At 45.1% G+C, this 27390-nt stretch overlaps 1 protein-coding gene across 1 annotated transcript; it reads left to right on the top strand.

The window, feature by feature from the left end:
• The first annotated feature begins 876 nt into the window (after nucleotides 1-876).
• Nucleotides 877-27012, top strand: mtmr11 (myotubularin related protein 11). Its single transcript, XM_066721594.1, has 17 exons — nucleotides 877-1283; nucleotides 10215-10287; nucleotides 15395-15531; nucleotides 15646-15715; nucleotides 15841-15980; nucleotides 16224-16308; nucleotides 16393-16540; nucleotides 16679-16766; nucleotides 16857-16945; nucleotides 17099-17223; nucleotides 17724-17802; nucleotides 18056-18126; nucleotides 18748-18920; nucleotides 19095-19265; nucleotides 19380-19595; nucleotides 22307-22630; nucleotides 22727-27012. Exons 1-17 carry the CDS (start codon nucleotides 1227-1229, stop codon nucleotides 23096-23098), a joined length of 2418 nt encoding a protein of 805 aa, XP_066577691.1. The 5' UTR covers nucleotides 877-1226; the 3' UTR covers nucleotides 23099-27012.
• The last annotated feature ends 378 nt before the right edge of the window (nucleotides 27013-27390 follow it).

Genomic DNA, 27390 nt, shown 5'->3' on the forward strand with positions numbered 1-27390 from the left:
CATAGTGTCAGTGCCAGCCCATGCTTAACAAAATGAAACATGTACACATTTAGAGCTGTAGTAGAGTTTAGGGTTTTATCCATCCCTCTAGAGCACTGGATCACTTTTTTTTACTGAGTGTAGGGTCATGTAAAGCCTCAGTCAAGCAAACGTTAGACACTGTAAATAGGGTGCCGATCATTTTAAACCGAAATGGAGCAAACAACAGCCAGATTGTACCAGACCCTGTACCACAAACGCAGGCCTTGCACCGGTTTTCCTGTAAACCAGATGGGTTGCATGTGTGTGTGAATCGCAGTCCAACGGGGCGTCAAGTCGGTCCCAGATCAAAGTCCCGAACCACAGCGTGCTCGCAATTGTCTGTTACAGGCCTCCCCTTCCAGTAAATAGCACAGCTCGCAAGGAGACGACCACATAATTGTACCCGTGAGTGTGCTTGTTTACAGGCAAGTTTCAAAAGCTATTTTAAGTAACCATTTTATCACTGGATACAATACAGGCCACAATCGCAAAACAGTTGACCTGTGCACAGTAAAGATGTATCCTTCTGTGAGGGCCTTCATTTTACCCTCCCCAGCTCCCAGTGAAAACACTCAAACCCTATAAATCCGCTGTTTGCTTGATGTCAATCGATGACTGGGGGAAAAAATGAAGGAAAGGGAAACCTGTAAGAGCCACCAATTCAGCAGATGTACGCAGTTCTGCACCTTTGAACCAAGTACATTACAAGAAAAGTGCAGAACTGTGGAAATATGCGCAACAGGAACACAGCCCAAATACTGAGAGAGAGAGAGAGAGAGAGAGAGAGAGAGAGAGAGAGAGAGAGAGAGAGAGAGAGGCGGTACTGGCCCTTTAAGCAGTGGGGCCGGGCTCAGCTCTTGGCACTCGGGTGTCAGTCTTGCTATGGCGAGGAGGTAAACAAAGCGCCGCGGAGAGACACCCTGGGACACTGATCACCCCGCCGCCTAGAGCCCACAGCACCGCAGCGCCTCTGTCTGTTCATTTCAGCGGGATCTGAGCGCCATGGACCGGTGGTTTTAGGACAGAGCCGCCCGGGAGAAGCAACGCCTGTCTGCCCAGCAATGCAGCGCCGCTCCAGCGCCACCGCGGGACCGTCAGCGCTGGTTTGGACCGAGACGAGCCCCCATGGAGCGGATTACAAGCCCAGCCGCTGAGTCTCCACTCTCTCTCTCTCTCCAGTGTATTTGAGCAGTCCGAGTCTCATCATGTTAACGGGATCCAAGACCTCGTTCAAAATCAGGCAGATGGTCCCCGAGTTCAAGGTACAGTTGGTCCCGTCTGTTTGCGCTGTGCCTGCGCTGTTAAGCGTCAGTCCGGGGTCCGGGGAGCGCTTTAAACCCCCCTCGAAAGCAATAAAACGCATGGACGGAAAGTTGTTGAGTGTTGAAAGTGTCTCCCTTCTGCACAAGTACAAGTTGAAGTACTAGAAGTGTGCTACACCTGCACTTTTAGGCATGCTGATGTCCATTAATTGTGTAGGGAACTGTACATCGGGCGGTATTGTAAACTTGACATTGTTTACACTGTGTATCAGCATCATGGTGTAATGATCTTAGCTATGCATTTATTTTACCCTCTTTTAATATCTAACCAGGGACAAGCAACACCTTAATGTGTCAAACTGTAAGGTGCACTCAGAAATGCTCCCGGCCATAACTCCTATATTGCTCTAGTAACATGTATAAGCTTAATTTGGTTTATGTGCATCTGGTGACTTATTTATCAATGTAACGCAGGTCAATATGCTTTTCTCCAGGGAAAGGCTTGCAATAATCCCCCTGCAGACATTCCTGTAAGAGTCCTGCTCGGTTTAGCACTTCATTGGCGTGCATTGTGCCCCCAGACAGTGCCGCCTTTGTTGGGCAGGCTGAGACCCAGCATATGACACAGGGGTACCGGGCTTTAGTCTGGGAACACAGGGCGCTATTATAACTCATGTTGTTATTCTTATTAATTGCATGTTCGGGGTTAAATAGATTGCATTGTTGCGTAGTGCGTTCCTCAGTCAACGTATTGCTATGTATAATAATACTCAGTGTAGTGACCTCGGGCTATTCCCATAAGTAAGCTCATGAAAGCATCTTAATTAGTGCACTAACTCGCTTGTGAGGGAGCTGTTTTGGTGGAAAGTAAAAGAGAAAGTGAATGCAGTGAGAGAGTTGGGGGAAATCGGATAGTAGCAACACAATCAAAATAGAAAGCACTGTTTTGAATGCCTTAATGAACATTTTCAGGTCATATTTTCCATGTATGTCTTAATGTCCAGTTAAAGTGACATTTGACTGGCATTATAACTCGTCCTGTTATTCTTTGGCATTGCATATAATTGTGTGTGTGTGTTAATGCTTGTGAGGGATGTGCCTTAAAACTGTAAATATATATGTACCCTGTGTATTTATTTATCTATAAATCCGTAATTTCATGGAAGCCAGATCATTCCCATAATTACTGGTTGTCATTTGAGAGGCGTAATTGTAAATTCTCTTCAATTCCTCTACCATAAAGTAGATTTATAGGTAACATATTTCCAAGGGCATGTAATAGACATAGGACAAGGGTTACTTTAAGGAAAAATGCTTACTATTTAACTTGATATTGCGCACTCACAGACACACACACACATCATGGCACAATCCGAGGCTTGCAATAATTCTAGTTTGAGAGCAGAGTTTTTGGAAACGCTTTAAGTCCCATAAAAGTTTTAAAAAGGACAAAAAGGGCTTCTATTCCTTACATAATAAGGAAAAGTCATTTTGTGGCCCATTGAAATGCTGCAAGCTTAAATGTTCTATCTAGGCGTATGGGTGATTCAGATATACCTTTAGTAGTGATATGGAGACGCACAACCCAAACAGAGGCGTGCTATTTTCCATAGCACTGTCTTGTGCTGCAGAAATAATGATTGGAATCAGCTTCTGTCATTATTTTGTAGCTGTCTGGGGGAAAACGGTAGCAGATGACTCGACCCTCGCCGGCGGCTGTGATCAGTGCACGGGTGCCGGCCTGATGCGCAACATCTGGAGGGCTGTCATGGAAACCATGGGGGAGGTGAAGCCGTAGTTGGAGGAAAATGCGGAGGGGGGGTGTATTTTTGGTCAGTTTCGTCTCGTCGATGCTATAAAACGGAAAATGGATCACTGTAAGAAAGGACAACCCACATCTGACACCCTGAGTCAGGTTAAAGACAACTGTTTGGTGTAAAGAGTCTGTGTCTTTAAGCACCAGTTAGCATCTGAACTTTACATTCCAGATCAAAATCGTTTACTTGGCATTTAGACGGGTCCTATAGGAACCCCTGGTCTCGGAGAGGCCCGATGCAGTCAGCTGGAGAAGTCCACACTCTTGTCAAAACAAGGACAAACCGGTATCCTTGGTGATATCAAAACTTGCTCTGCACACGTGTTTCCCGGGAGAGTGTTAAAAAGGGCGTGTGCGGGATGACAGGTTCTGCCGCTGACTGTTGGAAAGATGACTGTTGAAGAGGGCAGTCCCTCAGGAAAATAAATAGTTATTTCATGCATGGTGTTGTGCAATGTCCCAGACAGACTGCTTTCGAATCGGCTGTATCATGAAGATTGTGCATTGAGTGCCCTGTTGTTTTCGTGCCTGCTCGGTTTCATGCTCCTTGTTGTGCCATGTACGCAAATGTCCCGCACATATACAGACTGCCCTTTTTGAACAACTAGAACATGAGCACTATGCATTGGAGGAGCCATACAACTTGGTTTACATGCAAAGGGGACCATGGGGAACAAAGTCACATGACCAGTGACCGTACACACTGGAGGGTGGCATAGTATGACTACTATGTTCATGTGACAGACATGGTACACAGTAGAATGAAGTGGATCATGAACCAAGGGGCCCAATATGAACCAAAGCAGAGGCACGCTGCGAGAAGGCTGACATCTATTCTGTGCATTCAGTGGCGCGCCGCTGAGGCTTCTGGGAAGGGGTCGTTCTCGGGTCCCATGGCTGTAAACAGCTGCTGGCGTTCAAACGCTGCGCTATCAGAGGAAACGAGAGATGCACAGCTCAGCTATAATGACTTCCTTGCTGTTTAGATGATTCCAGCAGATTAAATCCTCCCCTGCCCTGATCTTACTCAACAGTGCATGCCCAGCCCAGCCCTAGACTCGAAATCTCTTTATTGGGTACGGCCCAGCATCTCCAGCCCTTTGATTTGAGCCGGGAAGGCTGGAACGCAGAACTGATCGGGATCGACTTTCAGCTTTGGGCTGCAGTCGGGACAGATTTGAGCAGTGCCGTTCTGCCATGAGATTGGAAGTCTTATGTGTGGTGTCTGGCTACAGCCAAGGTCCCCCACCCTGGACCTACTGACCAATCGGGAACTCTGGTCCTTCAGGGGCTGAAGGGTGTTCAGATGTCTTGTTTGATGAGACTTGAAGAACTCGCCTGCTTAATTGATTAACGGGTGATTAGCAAGTGACACTTAAAAGAGGTGAGCTAGAAACCCCACTTGATTTGGATCGCGTAGGAGGGTAAGGTGGTTTTATATGCAATTCAAAATAAAAGTGCTATTTTATTTTTTGTGTGCATATTTTCTCTACAGTAACTCCATCACTGTGTTACATACATATTCATTGCAGATGTATTGGACAGTAACACATGATTCATTATCATTATTATGCTATGTGTTACATACATCACTAGTGAAAAGAGAACTCTGACCATCAGCCCAATTAGAACCAAATAAAATTGTCTTCTCATACTGTTCCTCTCTGGTCTATCCTAGCCGCCAGGAAAAGGATATTAATTTGTACTTGGCATCCTCATGCACATCCCTGTACCTCTGGAAAGATCTCTTGCCCAACGGATGACTGTCTCTTCCCTAGGCACCATACTGTACATGATATACACACTTCAGGAACCATGACCTATTACAATAAGTGAGAAATAATACCATACACACTGTTAATCCTAATGAAAGCACACTCAAATCCATTACAAAATATAGTGCAATAGATACATTGAGCACCAATAGCAGCAGTTACTTTCAGGCAAATAAAATGGCAAGGGTCAGTCCAATAAGGAGCATTAGAGGCTATTGACCTACTCTGCAGAGTCTCGCTGATTGAAGTGCTGAGCTATACATCATGGCAAGTTCTGAGGACCGTGGTTTGAGCCTCCTGTGGTTAGCCTGGTCAGTCTATGAACCTCTCAGCTCTATCATCAACATCAATACACTACTGGGCAATCCCACAATGCACTGGGAGAACTCGAACGGGCCGCGGCTTGTGACGGCAGACCAGGGCTGACCTTTGAAATTGCCAGCCGTGTTTGCCGAGCTATCGGGCCACACGCACACTTTAGAGCAGAGAGCGCGTGGGCCGGGCTAAATATTGACAGAGCACATTTGCTTATTGCAGCTCTAATTAAAACTGGTAGCAGACTAGAAGAGATTCGGGTTGAACTCAAATCTGTATGGATATGGTGTCTACTTTGCATTCAGAAATAAGCGACTGTATCTCAGTGGATAAAGTTCTAGATATTCAGCCGGTTTAGCACTAGTCTTGGCCTGTAAGATCTGAGCAGGACACCTTACATTCTGTGATGGCATCAAAGGTATCCTGAGGGCTCTGCGTGAATAGAGAAGGTGTGGGGTTTCATGTCTGAGAAGATGAGAGAGGGTTTTTTGCAAGGCGGGCCAGCAGATATGAAAGGGAAATTATTTTGTTTACAGCCGTCGGGCTTTGAGGTTTGAATAAAAGTCCAAAGAAATTCATGATGACCCACCTTTCCGGGATGATTAAAGTCAACAATGGGTTCTTTCTTGAATAGAAAACCTGCTGAAAGGCTGCCGTGATCAGGTTGTGTCTCTAAGCCCCGCACTATTGAAAGTTTTCTGTAGTCGTTCCGAGATTCTTGAGAAAAAGCCAGTAAAAGCCTCTTCTCATGGTGCAGGTTGAGCCCTGTTTGTCCAGATGCACTTGCCGTACTGCTCTGCATAAGCCATGGGTGGTTCGATGTAACATTCCACCCTTTTTGAACCGTGTTTTGTTGGTCATGATTTGAGGACTCCCAGGTAGCTAAAAATAAGCAGTGACATCATTCAGAGGCTTGTGTGTAGTGAGGCTGTGTGGAGCTGTTCGCTCTTCGTCCATTAGTGGTGTGTTATTCGGGGGGAGGTTTCTGCAGCCGCACAGCCAGAGGAAAGTTTTAGCAATGGAAACTGGGAACTGGGTTTTAGAAAGTTTTTCCTGGCTTTTAGACCTCTGAGGTTTCGCGCGCTCTTTCTCTCTCACACACACACACACACTGAGTTCCACCTCTCTCTCTCTCTCTTTTTACCTCTGCCTAGTTCTCTCCTCTCCCATCTTTTTGTAACCCTCTCCCTCCTCTATTCTCTTGTTTCTTTTCCCCACTCTTTTGAGTCAAATTTCTGTCTCCCTTTGTTTCCCCCTCTCTCCCTCTCTCTCAGGATGTCTCCCTTGTACTTGCTCTCCCCATCTCTCTCTCCTTCTACTTTTCTCTCTCCCTTTTCCCCCTTAATTTCCCCTCCTCTTTCACCATCTTTCCTTTTTCTCCCCACATATCTTTCTCTCCCTTGGTCTTTGCACTCGCACGCTCTCTCTCTCTCTCTCTCTCTCTCTCTCTCTCTCTCTCTCTCTCTCTCTCTCTCTCTCCATTTTCCTCCATCTCTTTCCTCCTCACCCTCTCTCCCTTCAGTCTTTCTTCAGAGCAAAGTGAAATCACAGTAAAGCTTGGAGAATATCTCATAGCATAACACTGTATGCAAATGTCCTGCATTCAACTTCCATAAGGGTGTCTCCCTCTCTCCCTGCTAATCCTCCCCCCCTATCTCTCTCTCTTTCTCTCCATCATTAACAGTGTCTCCAATTAGCTGCCTCGCTGGGCCAGGTTTCTGGGTGGTCTCTCTATGGACTGCTGCTGATGACGAAGCTACTGTCTCCCTCTTTGCTGAATTGCCTCTTAAAACCGTCTCTTCCAAATTGATACTTGTTCCTTCTGCTCCGCTGGTTCATTCGTAGTCGTTTCATTTGGTTTGCACTCCTTGGTTGTGTTTAAATGGGAGTTTCAGTCCTGACAAATTCCAAGAGTCCAGATTTCGTATGATTCACAAGGGTGATGCTTTCTTAAAGTGACAGTGGCAAAATTAGCAAAACAGTTCAATTTCTTGACGAGTATGTGGAATTTTGCTTTAATTAGAGAGAGAGAGAGAGAGAGAGAGAGAGAGAGAAATAACAAAAAAAGTGCTGATCTTTGGAGAAACTTTCAGACGAAATTGAACACCTAGTAGAATCTTTTTGCGGTTCCCTTCCTCATTAAAATAAATAAATAACATTAAAAAATAAAAGGAATCTTGGTTTCCAGACCTAGCTCAGGTTTTGGGCCAGAGGTTAAATCCATAAAACCTGGAAGAACAGAGAGCTATCGGGGTGTCAGACTCTCATGTGAGCCTTTTGCTCCGAATCGGGTCCTCTCTGATCTGTACCTCCTTATTGAGGCGCTCTCTTTAAAAGTGAGACTCCCTGTTTAAATGCAATGTAAACATCTGATCGCTTCCCACGTCTGAATCTCTGCCCCACTGTGAGGTGAAGAAGGGGATCAGTTTTGTGTGGGGGCTGTTCGTTAAATGAAAACTGTTGCAGCGTGGTTGATTAGTTGACTGCAGACAGGTGTATTGGTTATTGTGTAAAGGTACAATGACAAAGTGTGTGTGGGGTTATATACTTTAACCAAACATATGGAGAGTAAATTTACCCAGCACCACTTAACTGTATTGCCAGCAATTTCGTGGTAAATTTGCCATTATGTTTTTGTGAATATGGGCCTGTACTGTGTCTCGTACAGCCAATCCCTTCTCAGGAAAAAGTAACAATGACATCATTTATAAAGGAGCCTTTCGGATGATCGTATTTGGCCTAAGACAGACTGACCTTCGGAGAGTGGAAAGAAATGCTGTGCGCTACACAAAAATAATGGACGGTTACTTTAGAGCAGTGAAATGGGGAAAACAATTTGCTGGAGAAAAGCGCTGCCAGCAATCCCTTGTCTTTGGCGGGCACACACTCCAAATTCCTGAGATTCGCCGTGTCCTGCCAGGTGGCGTGTCCGGTGCGCATTCCGTCTCGGATTTGCAGGCGTTCAGATGGGCTCTGGGCGCAGGGATTTGGATGCATTCCCCCACATCTTCAGTGCCTAATCCCCAGCGGGAAAGGATCGCAGTCAGGGATGAAGCTCTTGGACTCTCTCTTCCAGTCCTCTCTGTTTACAGGCAGCCTCTTCGAAAGCCTGAATCCACGCTCGGCTCAAACGCCAGAGAGGAACTCGAATCACAGGGCCGGGCTGTTACTGACGTTGTGTTGATTTGGTGTCTGTAGTCATCCTTGTGTTTTAAATGGTCCGCTGGGTGGTATTGCATTCAAAAAGAATAAACTTGTTCTCCAGGCATAGGCACTATTTAGTTCCCAGAATGTATTTCAGAGCCCAGTCATTTAGCAAAACCTTGCCTGGAGTGAAAGTCTGTTTGGCTGCTAAAAATGGCCCCTGGGGAGCTACTTAGCAAAATGGGCCCCCATGAGCCAGACACAACGACAAGAACAGGTTTCTCTGGGTGAGGTAAGAGGTGGATGGTGAAACGGTTTTACGATTTAATTATTCAATTCACTGCGATGTGTAAAACAGCTTTGGGGAGAACAAAGAGAAGGCTGTTGGAGTTGTAGGGTTGCTCTACTGGATTTATCTGTGGGTTTGTGTGTTGTGTGTACTGTACACTGCGCGGTGTTTGCACTCAACAGTGATTGTTTTGCTGGTAGTTAAGGTTGTCTTCTGAGAGTATTTTGAGACTACAGCTCCAACTAACTTATAAATATGGCCTATTAATCATTTTGTGTCACAGATCTATAAAAGTTAGAACTACTTTAAAGACCCCAGTAAAGTATATTACCTATAAAATGAGTTGCAAGTGTCAGGTTTCTCCCAGACATGTTCTTCCCAGGCAACATTGACAGAGATTGAGTTATTTTACACAAGGGTTCGTTTATTTTTGTATAAGAAAATACATGGATACGCTTCAGTGGCATCATAAGTGACTTCCATACGAGCCTAATTGGATTTATAATACACAAGATTCACCGCTGAGAGCAAACAATTTAAAAACCAGGGACTGTTGTTCCTGTAGTGTTTGAAGACGCTCCTCTGAAACATTGGCAGGTGTTTCCAATTTTCTCCTTGTGTTTTACGAGCTGGCCCTGGAGTTCCACCTGTGTTTCGTCATCAGTGTGTTGTTTTTCCAGCCAATCCCGTTCATTTTGTTCAGTGGTTTCAGTCATGTAACTCGCGTAATCACTCTTAACCAAATACAATCACAGAGAAAAGCTTTTTCTAGCATTTTTGTTGGTGCTGAATTACACAGTGCAGTTCAGGACATCATTGAAATCGCTTTTCTCTGGCCTGGTCGGTAGGCTGCGCATACCCATCCACAATATAAATCAAATGTTATATGTGCAGTTTCTTTGAAAATAGAACAAAGGCAGCGGGCGACTTCATTCCCTTTCTGGTTTGTCTATAAAAAATATACACTTGAAAGTAACAAAAATGAAAAAAAGTGAAGATATTAAATGTTGTTTTCTAACTGAGATAGTAAAAAGTTAATTGCTGCTTTTAACCAGCAAGGACATTCCACAATGGACTAATTAGTATTTTATTTAAGAATAAAAAGTTAATTATAGCTTTCCAGCAGTTGGAACAAACGTGTCTAAATGTGTCATTTTAACTACATGGTACTTAATGAACACTGCAGAGCCAGAGCAGTGACATTGCACGCTTTGGCTCTTATTATTATGGCTCTTGTTATAATACAACACATTCAAAGAGTGGGTGGATGTTAAAAAGCACACAAGCCAAAAAAACTGTTAATTTTCATTCAAATGTTAGCTCACTTTTCAGTAGCGGTGCTTGGAAGTTCTCATTCCCCTCGCGGGACTCGTGCACATACTTCACTCCTGGCGATCATCTTATCTTCTTATCGCTCTGTTTTGAAAGTCACGTTGTATATGTCAAAATAAGACATGAAAACAGTCGGGGGAGAATGGAAAGTGGCTGAGGTGAATTTCCAGATCGGCCACGTTGTTTGGAATCCACCTGCTTTCGTGGACTTGACAGCCGTGACGATTCACAGTTGTTGTTTTTTGGTCCCTTCTCTGCAGGACAAGATCTTGAGTCCCAGCAGCCTGAACAGCAGAAACAGCAGAGACATGTTTGGCTTAAGATGCCTGCCTGGTGAGTCATGCAATTACTGTAACTTCCTCTGACACACACACACACACACACACGTGATCTTTCTATCATAAGGTAAACTACTTATGCTTCAAGGGCCATTTGTCAAGATTTTTCATTTTTTCTCTTCTGTCCCGCAAAAATGTTAAATTGCCTATATGGGAATACCATAGTAATTTGTAAGGCATGTTTACAATGGTAGATCAGGGTGTATTCAGTGTAGAGTGTAGTAAAGCACAGTGAAACATGGTAAAACCACTGTAAAATAGGCTAAACCCACATTAGAAAGGCAAAAAAATATTGATGGGCTTAAAATGAGGAAGGATAACGGCACATTCCAAATGTATGAGAAGGAATGAAATGAGGAGCATGGACTGATTTGTAGGTTTAACGTCTTGCCCAATTCGCTGGCTGGGCGTCAGACCCGGACAGTCAGTTCCAGGGACTCGACTCTCTAATGAGCCGTGCATGGCAGCCAGGCTTGGAAACCACATACTCTCGCTTTCTCCCACTCCAGCTCTCTCTCCTTCTCTCTTCCTTTGATCTCTACTCCAGCCCTCTGTCCCTCCTTTTCTCGCTTTTGCAGTCCTCTCTCAACTTCCCCCCTTCTCATTCCTCTCATTCTTTTCCACCTTCTGTTTTTTCCTCTCTTCCTCCCTCCATCTATCCTTATTTCCCCTCTCTCTCTCTCCCTCCCATGTGACTCTTCCCTCCACCCATGTCCCTTTCTTTTTGTATTTACCTCTCCTTCCCTCTCCCCTATCGCTTATACTGTTCCTTATCAAGTGTTTAAGCTTAAAATAGCTCTCTCTCACAAAACCAAATTCATATCAGGTACAATAAAGCTTCTTTGAATCTCTCTCTCAGCCTTCAATTCAATCTTGAACCCCATAAACATCGAATTCAGTTTCCTGTATGGTTTCTCTGACGTATTCTTGAGTAGCTGATTGCTTCTCTGCCATTAAAAGCCACTTGGCTCTGGAGAAGAACACAACACAGCAAGCAGAGTTAATGACTTTGTAAAGTACCTGATTAACAGATGAGAGGGGGAGGAAATATGACTGAATGAATGAGTGGAATATCCAATGTTCTTCCATCTATACAACTTTTGGTGTGAAAAGTTCTTTCAAGATTACAAGAAAGAAATGTGTGTCTTGGAATGAAAGGGGCTTGTTTTTGTCAAGCGCTGCGATTGTAATGTCTCACCAGCGCATTCATGGAGTTAGTGAATTCTGAGAGAATTGAGTGCATCAGAGATCAGAGAATGTCACTAGAAATTTAACATCTGAGAGGGAGAAACCCCCAGTTTATAAGAATCTCGGTCTCGGCTGTCATCTGACCCCGAGTGATCGATGAGACTCCGGGATCAATAAGTTACTAGCGGCAGAAGTTGGCAGAACGATAGCCTCTCGATTCAGACCTAACTGGTGTTCTCGTTTGCTCAGCTAGCTCACCAGGGCTTCCCAAGTGACAGCCCGAGCTACCGTAACCAACCGCCTGCCTTCATCTCCGATTTGTAACCTCGGATCTCCCCGGATGTGTCTGAGCCGGTGTGGACGTGAGAAATCTCTGTGAAAACGACGCGGGTCAATGTGCAGAAGTCTGGGGACGTGAACGAACAAATGAATGGGCAAACAAATGGTCTTGCATGCATTGGCAAACAAATTACAGCCCAATGACTCGCACATGGTGGAAATAGTAGTTCAGTTACTGATTTTCAATGTGCTCCAGAGGTAGCTGACATACTTTCGGTCTGTAAGGAGCTGTTAATCAGCCTGTTCCCTGAATGTGGATTGTTCGTTTTATCGCCCAACAGCAATCTAAAAGGAAACAGTCCCACAGAATCGCTCCGACCGGCCGCCATGGGCTGGGATGTAAAACAGCAGGGCTCACCTTTGATCTGGGAGCAGCCACCAGTGAAAGCAGTTCTTATCTTATCTGCCGAGCTCTCGCATGCGCAGCTCTGATCGTGTCTGCAGAGTTTCCTGGGCTGTAACCAGGGTGCGTTTCGAAAGCCGTCGGGGGGAGACCGTGCTGACGATTCGAAGCCTTGGAAAAGAGTGATCCTGGAGCAACTCGGTGGCCCCTCAAGAGGCCCCCAGTGCGGTAGTTTAAGAGATCCGTCTCCCGATGAGTAAACTGCACTCGTTTATGAGCGTTGGCGATGTGATTGGCGATGACTCCAGTTTGTCGCAAATCAAAGCATTTGCCAAAACAGTCCTCTCCAGGATATCTACACGCAAGAAACAGGAGACTACAGGGGGACTTGATTCAAGTCTTCAAAATCATGAAATACTGTTTTATTGTTTGGAGTAATTTACATATAACCAATAAAAACAATTCAAATTTTTAATACTTATGATTAAAAACTTTTTTAAAATACAATTCTTAAGATCAATTAAAATTTTTAAAATCTTTGTGATTTAACGAAAAACAAAATACTTAACTTCAAATAAACAAGTGCACAAAACAACAAAACAAACGTGATTAAAGCAAAAACTGCTACCAACATAAAAGTCAAATACATTGAAAATAACTGAAAATGCACTGGACAAAATAAAGAAACAATTAAAAAGGTAAAAATAAAAAACAAACAAAAAAGGTCCAATGCATTTAAAATTAAATCCAAAACGGACAATGTATTTGACAAAAAAATAGAACAAAACTAAACCAAAAAACCCTAAACTCAAAATCATGAAAGGCATCAACTACATCAAACCAGAGGAGCTTTTCCAGATCAGCAGGGACACACGCACACGGGGACACAAATGGAAATTGGGCTTGGACACAAAGAGGTGTCACAATCTGAACAAACTCCCCAGCGATTTGGGAACATTCAAAAACAGACTGGATAGGATCCTTGGATCACTTAGATATTAATGGACACCAAATGAGCATGATGGGGCGAATGGGCTCCTCTGGTTGGACACTTTCTTATGTTCGAAGATGTATTTTGAATGAGGCGGAAGACAGCAAGGAATGCTGTTGGCCAGTCTTTTTGAACTCTTCCCTTGCTAAGGCCATGGCTAAAACTCAGTCCAGCTCTTAATGCAATAACGAGTCTGGAATTGAACTGGTTAGACAATTGTTGTTGCTGCCTCATTGATTGCTCATTGTTCAGACAGGTTTCAGAAACACGCGATCAGTGTACGTGATTTCATGTGAACACACTCAACAAATAAGAGCACAATTGATAGGATAGGATTTGAAAAGGGTCGGTGTTGTTTTAAATTGCCAGCAAGCCTCTCCTGTGAAGAAATAGCTGAGGAGTTTGGGCTGAAGCTATAAATAGGACCAATCTCTCCGGTACCACTTCAGATATTGTTATATGTGAAGCATGATGTGGCAGCAGGTATTCTGACTCCTGGTGCTGTGCCTGCCAGCTGGAGCACTAACATTGCTTCTCTTTTTTTTATTATTTGCAAGATCTGTAGCGCTTGGAGAAATGTCTTTCCCTCTGGGACTTGTAAAACTGACCAAATAAGGCACAGAACCCCTTACAAATGTCCTCTCCTCTCCCCAGGTGAACTGGTTCAGTTTTGTTTCGTGAAAGTCGTGCTAAAGATTGTGAAAATCCTGTGGTATGCCAGGAGAAGATTGCATAAGGTGGAGCCTAGTTAGCGCTAGTTTGGGTTTGGCTCCACGGAAAGTAACCAGGCTTCGCCATCTGGGACGTCTCGAGACACTGGAGCGCACCAGAGAGAATGTCAGCCATCTTCACGATTGCAGAATAAACGTTCAAGCAACCGCACTGTGACACATGGCAGTCAGCTGTTGTTTTTGTTTTTCTTTGCAAGAACCCGAGCACTTATATATATGCGCCAGACTTTTCTCTCTGCCCGGCTGAGCTGTGACAAAGAAGCCTGTTTTGTTTTTTGTCTTTTTGCAGGGAATGGGACAAAAGGCTCCCCTCTCTCACTCTCTCTCTTTCCCCCCCTCCCTCTCGCTCGCTCTCCATGGAAACGAGGCCTAGCCAGTCTGGGCTGTTTTGTTTTTGGTAGAAGACAATTGCAGTAGTGTCTAACTTGACTCCTGTGTGGTTTATTTATTTTGTTTTTGGGGGATTTCGGGAGCTTTTGATGACTTGTGCTACGCGGTGACAGCCATTTCTTTATCTCGTTTATGGTGACATAGCTTCATATTCTTGTTTATTTATTTATTTATTTATTTATTTAGAGAGAGAGAGAGAGAGAGAGAGAGAGAGATATATGTTTAAATGAGACGTAAAAGGATTCATCTGCATGTTCTTGGGCTCTCTATTTCTGATATGCTCTACATATTCCTTGTGGTGTCCTGTCCTTGATTTCCCAAACCTAAATAGAGGAATATGTATGTGTATTTGTTCTACAGTGCCATCTCAAAGCACTTCACAATGATTCATGTGACAAGTGGGCATTGCAAAAGCACAAAAGGAGAGCAAAATTACAAGAACGACAAGCAGTCCCCCCTTCCTTTCATACAGTCCACACACATGGTTTTCCAAGCATTTTAAGCAGGTCAAGCTGTTTGAGCAGACTCCCAAATCCAGGGTGTTTATAAAGCCTCACTATCAACTCTGCGTGGTATTTTTTTAATTTACCACAGTTGCCCCCTTTTTAATCTGTAAAATATGCTGGATATATTTCAGTTTGTAATCCAGTATATATTTTATATGTGAACCTCCCCCTCTATTGTGAACATGTATATAAATAAATGCATAACAGACTGAAATATATTTTCAATATATCTTAAACATTTGAAATACAGAGGAAAGCTAATTTGGGCTGTGAAAAATACAAGGATCATGCATCATTGACCCTATTAAAAATGCATGTTTGTTTGAGGTGTGTGTGTGCACGTGCCTGCCTTATTCAATGGGCACAATGCCAACATGCTAGTTGGTAAACGGTTTAGTCGTGAGTTAGATCATTTGTTTTTTATATTTTTTTTTTCTTGAGTGTTTTTCACTTTAAAACTTATGTAGTGGTGTGTGTGTGTATGAGCTGCCCATCGATGATCCGTTCAGGGTGTACCATGCCTTGTGCCCTGGGTCTGCCAACTTCAACCCTACCTCACCGCCACCCTCTACTGCACTTAATGACAATAATCATCTGATCCATGTCTTCTCTAGGGGAGTGTGTGCTACAGAGGGCAGTTCTGGTGAAGAAGAAGCTCTGTGGCCCTGATGGGGGCGGCTGGCTGGCCGGTACATTGTTCTGTACCCACTTCAGGGTGGCATTTGTACCCGAGGACAGCCCTCCAGCAGAGGTGAGTGACTCTCAATGTCCCCGTCCTGGGCTGGGCAACCTTACCCTCATGCAAGCCTGGTGGGCCACAGGATTTTCCTGTCTGTAGCCTCTCTCTCTCTCTCTCTCGCTTCAGGACAACGCTGACCCAGTGCTCCTCGGGGATCACGATGTGGCGCTGGCTTCCATAGAGAAGGTGGTGGCAGGTAAGAAATGGGAGCTTTAGCGAGTCGTCTCGAGTTTATGGATACATGCCGGCCCGATCGGGACCCCGGTTGTACAGTCAGTATGCTTCAGGCAGATGTCCCATTCTCCGTCTCGTATGTTCCAGTTGGCCCCTCCAGAACCAAAGTGGTGACGCCCAACTCCTCTCTGAAGTTCATCCCCGAGGAGCTTGTCCTGTACTGCCGCGACCTCCGAGTGATGCGTTTCCTGTTCGACCGGCTCACTCCAGAGGTGCAGGCCATGGAGGTGAGCTCTGGTCACACATGCCCGCCTTGGGGAGGAGTTTGAGCCTGCCAGCTGTGGGACTCCAAGCTCAACCTCCTTCAGACCTTCTCCTGCGATCGTTGGAGGAGGGCCACAGAATCTTCTCGTCCTGAGTCACTTCTCCAGACTCGGCAGTGTTTCCATGATCTCTGCTCTGCTCTGCTCTGTAGTCAGTCAGTGGCAACACACATCACAAGAGCTTTCTCCCTCTCGTCTACCATGCAGATCACCTGTGCCATAGCAAAGACCTACCAGCCTCTGAAGCCCGGAGCCCTCTCCTATTTCCAGAAAGCCGCTTTGGGCAGTGTGGGTAAGTCATGGCAAGTTCAGTTAGTAACTGTCATGTGAGAGATTGTGTGAGGTTGACTCTGATGCCCCACCGACCCTCACGCAGAGATGAAACAGTTCCTGAGTAACAGGCAGCAGGACCCCCACGTGAACTGGTTCGAAGGAGCTGCAGACTGGGAGCGGGAGCTGGAGCGGACTGGCGCCAGGGGCTGGAGGGTCAGCGCGGTGAACGACCGCTTCGAAATGGCTACCAGGTGTGAGCTTTGACCTAATTACATGCTACCCAGCCACCATGGATTCTCCAAGACATGATTCGCAGAAAGATTGGCAACCTTTCTTGTGTAAGTAAAACCATCTGTTCTCTCTCTCTCTCTCTCTCTCTCCCCGTCCAGCCTCCCCCAGTTTAATGTCGTGCCGCAGAGGGTCCTCGACACGGAGCTGAAGAAAACCTTTGCCCACTTCAGCGAGGGCAGGATCCCCGTGAGTTTCAGGATTTTGGGATTCCTTTGGTTCCCCTGCCCTTTTAAAATGAGCACTCCGTTTTAAGTGCCCTGTCTTGTGTGTCACCAGCGTTGGTGTTGGCATCACCCACTGGGCAGCGACCTGTTGAGGATGGCGAGCTTCCAGAACAACATCTACCACGAGAAGGACGACGTCAGGTGGGTGACACGGGCACTTCGTGCTGCGGGCACTGTGCCGGCCTGGCACTGAGGGGCCCCCAGCAGCCCTGTCGGAGTAACTGCTGCCGGGGATTGATGTCAGTGGTGCTGGTCGGTGCTCCAGCGGTGATCATGGCATCCATGTTGTTGCAGGAATCTGGAGATGGTGCTCTTCGGGGGCCAGCAGCAGTGCGTGGTGGTAGACTTGGCCGAGGAGATGCCCACCCCGGCCGACATTCAGCTGGCGCACTCCCGACTACGTGTGCTCTGTCAGGGAGGTAGGCGACCACACTGGCACAGCTGCTAATGTGTGGCCCGTCCGTCTTCGGAGTCCTGAACAACATCACAACTTCTACCCAATCGCGCCCATTAGCTCTAACCCATTCTATGCCCCATCACGATATGCCCAGCCTCGGCCTGATACCACAGAGGGACCAGCATCAGCACTCGGAGGAAGTGCAGGAGAGATTCAGTTGTGATTTCTATGACTATCATGCATTAATTCATTAGTGATGTGCTGCCATTGTTCTTAAGGGAAACCTCTCATGAAACTCTCAAATACGACTTTATATTTAGGTTCCACACAATCTACCCCAAACCGATAGCTAAACACGCGCTGCTGCTGTAATGTGCTTCAGGGCACTGCGCAACACTACTGTGCTTCCCCTCCGCACACCTCCACAGTTCCCTGTCGTCCTCTGAGCTGTTGCTTCAACACCTTGGAGGCTGTGTCACTTTCTCTGCCGTCTGTACACTGACCTTGTCTCCTCTTGCTCAGATATCTCTGCCTCAGTCTCTGTGCCTGATGAGAAGTGGCTGTCCACGTTGGAGGGCACGCACTGGCTCGACCATGTCAGGTAGGTCACATTTTTATTTCTAATAATGGAATAAAGTGTCACTATCAAATTGTGCGATTAGTAATTGGTGTCCATGAGTTTCCAGTTGAACTACACACAAGAAAGACATAGGAGGTTGTGGGCTCGTCGCTTTCCTCCTCTCGACCGTGCCGGAACGTGAGAGGAATAAAACGGTGGACGTGGAGGTCTCAGTTTAAAAACCTGGATTGGCGGGGGACAAGTCATGAACGATAACGGGACGTTCTGCTTGCAGGTCCTGTTTGAAGAAGGCCGCTGAAGTGGTCTGTCTTCTGAGAGATGGTCACCTGACCGTGATACTGCAAGGTGAGAGAGACCTTTTCATTTTTTTTCCCCTGACACTGTATTATTTTTACTGATATCCAGGGCAAAAAAGTGCAATCTTTCACCACTGAACTGCTGGGCGTCTGTGTGTTTTTGTGTTTTGTTGTGCGTCTCTCTGTGTCCCTGTGTCTCTTTTGTGTCTCATTGCATGTCCCACCATCAATCCTCATTTATATTTATTTACAGCTTTATCCACCATTTATCACAATTAATTATTTCTAAGCAATGTAAGAATTCAGTTTTACAGAAGCAGTTCCCCTGTTGTCCCCTAGAGGGCAGTGCTGGCTGTGTGTATCTCATGCGGGTATTGCCTTACTGTCATTGATATTGCAGAGTTGTGGGTCCACACAAAGAGCAGAGAAACCAGAGACAGTTGTAGGTTATTATCTATTCTAGGTTCTCTTAGTCATTTTTATATCCCTGGCAGCTATTACATTGAACACCTTTGAAATCTCTCCTTTTATGGAAATGAAAAGCACTTTGTTATTGTAATATTGCTCGATGGTGTTTGCAATGCGTTGCGTGTTATTGTATTGTGCAGACACATTCTTGTCTAGGTCTGGGAAGAATGCTTTAATGTGATTGTTGTTCCTTCTCGCCCAGAGCCCGAGGACCGCGATCTGAACTGCCTGGTGTCCAGCCTGGTCCAGCTGATGAGTGACCCTCACGCCCGCACGCTGCCAGGCTTCCAGAGTCTGGTGCAGAAGGAGTGGATCACAGCCGGGCACAAGTTCCTCAGCCGCCTCAACTACCAGAGGGACAGTGACAGAGAGGAGGTGGGCAGCCACTGCAGGCTGGACGCTCAGTAATATCTGTACACTCCTGGGGCTGTCCCTGGGTCTGCGTGCGTCTCTCTCTGTCTCTGTGCGTCTCTGACGTGTGTGTCACCGTGTGCGTTTCCTTGTGTTGCTCTCTTACGCGTGCCTCTCTGTCTGTCTCTCCGCCCCCAGTCTCCGGTGTTCCTGCTCTTCCTGGACTGCGTGTGGCAGCTGTGGGTGCAGTACCCGTCCCGATTCGAGATCACTGGCGATTACCTGCTGGCCCTGCATGACAGCGCCCATGTGCCCCTCTTCATCAGCTTCCTGGCCAACAGCCAGAGAGAGAGGAGCCGATGCAGCCAGGTATACACAGACGCACAGACGCACACAGTTACAGTTACACAAATACACAACAGTTATACTCTTGTCAATCCCAGTCCCAACCATGCCAGTGATGATGATTGCTCTCTCTCTCAGCGCTTGTCTCAGAGCTACACTCCAGTCAATGGTTGGCGAGAGATGCTGCCCAGAAACCAGACCCCCACTGACCCCCCGCTGCCCGCTGTGTGGGACTGGGCGCTGCAGTACAGCCAACAGAGACGGGCCGCGTTCCGGATCCCCATCAACACCCCTTCTGCACCCGGGACGGTCCCGAACGGGAACCTCAACGCCCCCCAGCCAGCACCTCATGAGGTCCAACAGAGTTCAATCAATCAATCAGTTTTTATTTGTATTGCGCCCTTCACAGGGTAGCTACATAGCACTTTACAGACTGGTAAACATACAGCAAAAATAAAATGCATAAATACAATCAAGTAAAATAAAATTAGACCTTTAAGATCCTTAGAGGGGGCTGTTGCTGGAAGACAACAGGACATTTCCAAAGACAGTTGTGCATTGCAAGTCCATGGCACACCGATGCACTCTGGGCTAGAAGAACAGAGACTAAAAGATGAGTCTTCAGCCGTGATTTAAAGGCTAAGGCAGAGGGGGCTTCTCTTACATTGGCTGAAAGATCGTTCCTCAGTTTTGCTGCCAGAAATTAAAATGTATCATTACTCAGTTTTATCAGAGTATGATGAAGTTAGATTTCTGTTCCCTAAAATTAGGACTTCTGTTTTGTCAGAATTAAGCTTAAAAAAATTATTTGTCATCCCTTTTTAATTCTCGGACAGACAGCAGATTAGTGTTTCTATGTTTATGGTATTGTGAGGATTTACTGACAAATATAATTGTGTGTCATCTGCGTAACTGTGAAAGTTAGTATTATGTCGTTGAATGATATCACCTAAAGGGAGCATTTACAGTGAAAGAAGTATAGGTCCAAGGACTGAGCCCTGTGGGACTCCGTACTTAACCTCAGTTACGTTTGAGTTGTTCTCGTTAATCTGTACATATTGGAATCTGTTTGACAGATATGATTTAAACCATGACAGAACATTGTGAGACAGGCCAACACAGTTTTCTAAGCGGTGTAACAAGATTTGGTGGTCAATTGTGTCAGAAGGCTCACTGAAGTCTAATAAAATAATGATAGTGGTGTGCCCTGAAACACATAGTTTAACAGGGCTGTTTCTGTACTGTGGCTGGAGCGGAAGCCTGATTTAAAAAATAATAATAAAATAATAAAATAATAATAATAGTTAAAGCTTGCAACTGGTTTACAAACCATTTTCTCTAGAACCTTAGAAAGGAAGGGAAGGTTGGAAATAGGTCAGTAGTGAGTGAATAGGATCGGCACTGGAATTAAGAACTGGTTTAATTACAGCTGTTTTAAACGATTTGGGAACAGATCCTGAGGATAAAGAGGCATTGATAATGTGTATTAGGTGAATAATTAAAGTCCGAGATTGTTTTAGCAGTTTAGTGGGTATAGGGTCTAGTGTGCAGGTTGTAGTTTTCATTTTAGTGATTAAGGAGACCAATTACTGGTGTTTTACTGCATTAAACGAGTCCAAGGTGGGCAGGGCCTGTGAAGGACTGCATGTGTCGGCTATAGTATTTGTGTATGTTTCCTGTTCTATCTGTTTTCTAATGCCGTTAACTTTGCTATTGAAATGATCCATGCAGTCATTGCAGGTGATATTGTGGGGGAATAACCTCTGAAGGCTTTACCTGCTGATTAGTAAGTGTCGCTATTGTATAAAAAGAAATTGCGGGTTATTCTTATGCGCTGCTAGTATCTTATTATACTGTCATTCCATGCCATGTGGAAGACCTCTAATGTTGTTCCTCTTCTGTGTGTCCCTTGCTACTCCAAGCAGCTGAAATATAATAAGGCAGTGGTCAGAAATGGTCTGGTTTTGGGGTGATATTATTAGGTTGTTAATCTCTACCCCACGGGTAATAACTAGATCTAGTGTGTGATTGTGACGATGTGTGGGTCCTGAAACATGCTGAGTGAAGCCTATAGACTCTAATAGGGACAAGAAACTAACAGTGAGGGGGTCGTCTTTAATGTCAATATGCATGTTAATGTCCCCCAAAATAATAATGAGTTTATCATAGTGTATGGCTAAGTCAGATAAGAGATCGCTAAATTCGGCCATAAAAATTGCATCTTTCTCTCTGAACTGTGTGTGTTGGAGTGTGTGTTGTCATCCATGTTGTCACCCGAATGCTGTTCTCAGAGCCCTGGAGTTGTGCTGTGTGTTAGGGGGGGGGAGGAGAAGAAAGTGAGCAGAAGGTTAGGAAGAGAAGGCATTCTTCATTCTTCCCAATAAAGCAGCTGATGTCTCGGTAGCACGCTGTGGCGTCATAGTTATTTTCGGGAATGTTTTCGGCAAGTTTTCATAGCCTGTAATTACATCGGCTTGTCAGTTTGCCTGGTTTCTGGAAAATATGCATAAAGAACCACAATTGACAAAACATAATGTTATAATTAGGGTTTTCGGTATTTATTTCTCATCATGTGACGTGCCTTTGAATCCATTTGGTGCTGAATCACTTTCATTAAAGTACAGAACTGGGGGTGGGCGACCAAATAAAGTGGAGACTTTTTTTTCCCCCTCCGTCTTTTCATGGAGTCTCTGCTTCTGATTTGCCGTTCGAGGGCCACTAGGCCTTACGTGGCTTTCTCACCCTCGCCCCTGCTGAGCCTGTTATAGTTCCCTGTTGTCTTAATTTAGCTCCTAGTCTGTCTCTTATCTCATTGTCTGTAGCTCTCAAACCACAACTTAATCAGGATGTTGCTGGTAATTAGCTCCCAGATACGCTTTATTGACAACTGACTGAAATGGAAGCAGCGAGGCGGGATGAGGGAAATTAATGCCCCTGAAAGGAAGCCTTTAGTTTAAAGTGGGTTTATTAGTGATAACGGCAAACAGGGACAAAAATAACTTCCCATTGTGGGAAGCAGAAAGTGCACCCATAGCCCTAATTTCTCTCTCTCTCTCTCTCCGCAGGCTGGTGTCGCAGCCCCGGCCACTCAGGGCTGTGTGTTCCTGCTCTCCAGAGGCAGCCTGACCTCCCCCTCTCATCTCATCCCCTGGCGCGGCGGCGGGGGGTCGGGGTCTCAGAGGAAGAGCCACCGCCGAGCCCCCTCCTCCTCCGAGAGCCTGCCAGCCGTGGAGCGCCTGCTGAAGCTGTGGACCCCCGCCGAATCGGCCAAGACCGCCACCGTCCCCCCCGAGCATCTCGACTCGCAGGGCCCACTGCTGCCCCTCTTACTGGGGCCTTGTGTGGGGGTGTGGAGGGGCTGCTACCTGCGGGGGGGGCAGCAGACACAGGTACAGTTACTCCTTTTAAGCGACAGAGGTGTCACATAGTGGGGGGCTATAAATGAAAATGCCAATCCCATTCTTGTATATCTTTGATGCCTGCAGGTGTGCCACCCTGCTCCTCAGCACCCCGTCCAGCAGCTGGCATTGGAGGTGCAGCAGCTGGGAGACAAGCTGGCCCAGGTCTCGGATGGGCCCAGCAAAGCCACCAATGGACCTCTGGAGGGGCTGCCTAAGAAGCCCGAGGCCAATCTCAATCAGGGTGCCCGGCACACCACCTTCCTCTTCTCCCCCCAGCGGGCCCCGCCCCCGCAGAGGTTCGCCGCCCCGCCCCGCCCAGCCAGGGACTCCAAACGCACCTTCCTCTTCTCTCGCGCCCCCGACGCCAATGGCGGCCCGGGTGTCTCAAACCAGCGCTACGGCCCCCCGCCCACTGCCAGGCTGTCCAAGAACAGCGGCCCGTCACTGGGCTCGTAAAGACGGCCGCTGCCTCTCTCCTTGAAGATGCCTGGTGGGCTGTAAAGACTTGGTCAAACCAGGGGTGTGGTACGTTACTGTCCTTATAAACCCTGATCCTGGTACTCACTGGTAATGGGTACCATGTATCATAGGATACCATAGGATTTACTGAGGGGAAAACCAGTACTTGCACGAGGAGAGTTCAGAGGGATCGGTTCTCACTACTGAAAGGCACCAAAGAATTGCTGTAGCAGAGATGCACTCTGAAAAAAACAAACAAAAAAAAGTTGTTTGTGGATTGTAGCCAGTCACATTTCTCCCAGTTAGATCTCGATGTTGGGCAGTGAACCGGGGCTTAACTGGCTCACCGTCACAATTCAATTATGCAATTAAGGAAGTATAGAAAAATGGAGAGATGGAGAGGCGTTTATTTCAGTGGCTCATATACTAAATACCAGTGTTTCTCAGCCGTGTTCCTGGGACACGCCTGTCCCGCTGGTCTGCATTCCACACAATCTCTTATGCACTCGCCAATTTACAAAAGTTCATTCTCGCAAACAATTATTGAAATGAAGGTTTCGATGAAGCCAGTTGGTGCAGATTGTCCTGTCCCTGACTGAAGGGTGTTGGTACGCTACCCGAGACCCTTTACAATAGGGCAGCACTCCATTGTAGTAGTGGTGCTTGTTTACGGATGCAAGGCTTTTTAGAAAGCAGTCTATCCATGGAGCACATTTTTCAGAAATAATCTCTAGTTATATTCGTTATCAAACGGCTGATGTCTTTGTGTTTAGGCTGGCAAGCAGTTGTCTCTTTTTAAGGGTTCTGCTTTGAAGTATTTGTGTGGAAGCAACATATTCCAAAACTGCAACCAGCTCTGTACTAACTGCTCAGTATTTGTTGGCCGCTTAACAACTTACTTATTTGTAATATTTTTCCATGCAGGCTCTTGTCAGACTGTGGTGTCACAGAAAAAAAAAGAAGTTGTATTTCAAAGTGTATCACTTAAAGGGCTACTAGGCAGTATTTCTAACAAAAACAGTCGATTTTCTTCTTAGTATTAACTTAATGTGCCGTTTTCTTTATCTGATTCCAGAGTTCTGTTCTTATAGATTAGTAACTAAAAAGATAGATAGATATCCAGAAAGACTTGGATTTTTTATTTCTGTTTTTGGCTCGCAGTGCAATGCAAGAGAGAGAGAGTTTCAGGGGTATAGGGTTAAAGTCCTCTCCTTCTCTCCCTTCATTTACTTCTTGAATTGAAATAGCCCTAAACAGACTAGTAATGCTAATCTGAACTCGAATAGGGAAAAATTATTTCTAATCTGGGAGTATTTTCTTAAATTGCTGACCTGCAGACCTTTAACTTACAGCACAAGAGGGGAACTTGAGATGCTAAAGCAACCCAAAACCAAAAGCTAGTTTGGACCAACAAATTGTTTCAGGACAATATTAGAGGCACTTACCTAAAAAGTATTACCCTGCTTAGCTCAGACGATTTAAATCTGTTTTTTGTTTTTTTGTTTTTTTGTTTTTGTTTAATCAGACCAGATTTCCTTTGATTCATCTCCAAGGTCTGCTTCTGGACACCTGAAGATGAATATGATTATCCTACAGGTGGTTTGCTGCAATGAACATCGACATGTTTGTTTTATTTATACATTTGTGTTTGGACGGTACCATCTTTAAGTGTTACCCTTTTCCTTACTTTCATAGTCTTTATAATACCAGGACCTGGGAAGTTTTGTAATAATAAGCATTTGGTTAATGCGATCATCTCTCAGTTTTGCTATGAGAGGACGGGGAATGCACTTAAAGCATTGACCAATTGAGGGTAGTCGTGTTGTTGAAGTCCTTGTGTGTATATGACGTGTTTTCATACTGAAAACACACACGGTCCGATTATAACTACCTGCATCATTGCATGGATGGATTTAGTTTTTCATCTCACCTTTTTATACTGGAATTCACTCAGACTGTGTCATTTTCTCTCTTGTGTTGTATGGAAATTGTTGTGTGCCTTCATGTAACATACATAGGCTTGCTATTGCCCAACAGCTGTATTTATTAATTTAAACAAGCTTGAAAGCTCAGATAACAAGATTTGCTCTCAACAACTTTCTTTGCAGTAGAAGAATGGCACACTGACTGACCAGTCTCTCCGCTGATCATAGTGTAAAGGGGATTCTGACTAAATCTGTCAGATGGACATGCGAATTACAAACTTTAGAGGCAGGCAGGCACAGCAGGAATACATGCTGAAAGGTACCAAGCCTATATATATATATATATATATATATATATATATATATATATATATATATATATATATATATATATATATATATATATATATATATATACACACACACTCACCTAAAGGATTATTAGGAACACCATACTAATACTGTGTTTGACCCCCTTTCGCCTTCAGAACTGCCTTAATTCTACGTGGCATTGATTCAACAAGGTGCTGAAAGCATTCTTTAGAAATGTTGGCCCATATTGATAGGATAGCATCTTGCAGTTGATGGAGATTTGTGGGATGCACATCCAGGGCACGAAGCTCCCGTTCCACCACATCCCAAAGATGCTCTATTGGGTTGAGATCTTGTGACTGTGGGGGCCAGTTTAGTACAGTGAACTCATTGTCATGTTCAAGAAACCAATTTGAAATGATTCGACCTTTGTGACATGGTGCATTATCCTGCTGGAAGTAACCATCAGAGGATGGGTACATGGTGGTCATAAAGGGATGGACATGGTCAGAAACAATGCTCAGGTAGGCCGTGGCATTTAAACGATGCCAAATTGGCACTAAGGGGCCAAGAAAACATCCCCCACACCATTACACCACCACCACCAGCCTGCACAGTGGTAACAAGGCATGATGGATCCATGTTCTCATTCTGTTTACGCCAAATTCTGACTCTACCATCTGAATGTCTCAACAGAAATCGAGACTCATCAGACCAGGCAACATTTTTCCAGTCTTCAACTGTCCAATTTTGGTGAGCTTGGGCAAATTGTAGCCTCTTTTTCCTATTTGTAGTGGAGATGAGTGGTACCCGGTGGGGTCTTCTGCTGTTGTAGCCCATCCGCCTCAAGGTTGTACGTGTTGTGGCTTCACAAATGCTTTGCTGCATACCTCGGTTGTAACGAGTGGTTATTTCAGTCAAAGTTGCTCTTCTATCAGCTTGAATCAGTCGGCCCATTCTCCTCTGACCTCTAGCATCAACAAGGCATTTTCGCCCCCACAGGACTGCCGCATACTGGATGTTTTTCCCTTTTCACACCATTCTTTGTAATCCCTAGAAATGGTTGTGCGTGAAAATCCCAGTAACTGAGCAGATTGTGAAATACTCAGACCGGCCCGTCTGGCACCAACAACCATGCCACGCTCAAAATTGCTTAAATCACCTTTCTTTCCCATTCAGACATCCAGTTTGGAGTTCAGGAGATTGACTTGACCAGGACCACACCCCTAAATGCATTGAAGCAACTGCCATGTGATTGGTTGGTTAGATAATTGCATTAATGAGAAATTGAACAGGTGTTCCTAATAATCCTTTAGGTGAGTGTGTGTGTATGTGTGTGTATATATATATATATATATATAATTTCAAGAATGTGTACATACCCGATTCTCTTGTTTTAAATGTTGCTTTGCCTTCTTAACACACTTTTCAGAGAACAAATAACCAAGGAGAGAGTCAGCTCCTTTATACTCTTCCCAGTTTGGTTAATGATGTGCTGTTTCCATGTATTGACTGCATACGTCAACATTATTGCATATTGACATTGGTTAGATTGGTCCAAATACCAGTATATTCCACAGCTGTTTCCAAGTTGTACATATATATATATTTTTTTTTGATGTCTTATTTAATGATGAAGGGGGAAGAAATAAATCCATTACAATTCCATCCAAAGTCTGCTCACCGGTCTCATTTCTCTTTACTGTGCTCAGTGTGGTACTTACTGCATACTTATGTTCATTCACCACATCATTCAATTTAAATAAAAAGGTGGGAATGTGGTACAGTATGAGCAGTAAGTGAGGGATTACTGTAACACAAGTCATAAACTGTTTCACCCGTGTCTGCAGAATAGGAGTGACTGCTTTACACAAAGAGTTGTGGGTGTTGGGAACTGTCCGATCTCTGGAATCCTTCCACAACTACCTTAAATAAGTCTTAGGATCGGTGCATTCTCTGCTAAGTTCTGAAATTTTAGTTTCCAAAACCCTCTACAGTGGAGCAGTATACACAATACACAGACGTTTTTTGTTTGTTTGTTTTTTAATATTT

The sequence above is a fragment of the Amia ocellicauda genome, chromosome 14 (genome assembly GCF_036373705.1).
Source record: "Amia ocellicauda isolate fAmiCal2 chromosome 14, fAmiCal2.hap1, whole genome shotgun sequence".
Classification (NCBI taxonomy): domain Eukaryota; kingdom Metazoa; phylum Chordata; class Actinopteri; order Amiiformes; family Amiidae; genus Amia; species Amia ocellicauda.

What these genes read in the sequence shown, in the direction of transcription:
- mtmr11 (XM_066721594.1), top strand. Translation starts at nt 1,227, where the DNA reads ATGTTAACGGGATCCAAGACCTCGTTCAAAATCAGGCAGATGGTCCCC. An exon ending in TCAGCGAGGGCAGGATCCCC is followed by an intron (nt 16,767 to 16,856) that starts GTGAGTTTCAGG and finishes GTGTGTCACCAG; the next exon opens with CGTTGGTGTTGGCATCACCC. An exon ending in CACTGGCTCGACCATGTCAG is followed by an intron (nt 17,803 to 18,055) that starts GTAGGTCACATT and finishes TTCTGCTTGCAG; the next exon opens with GTCCTGTTTGAAGAAGGCCG.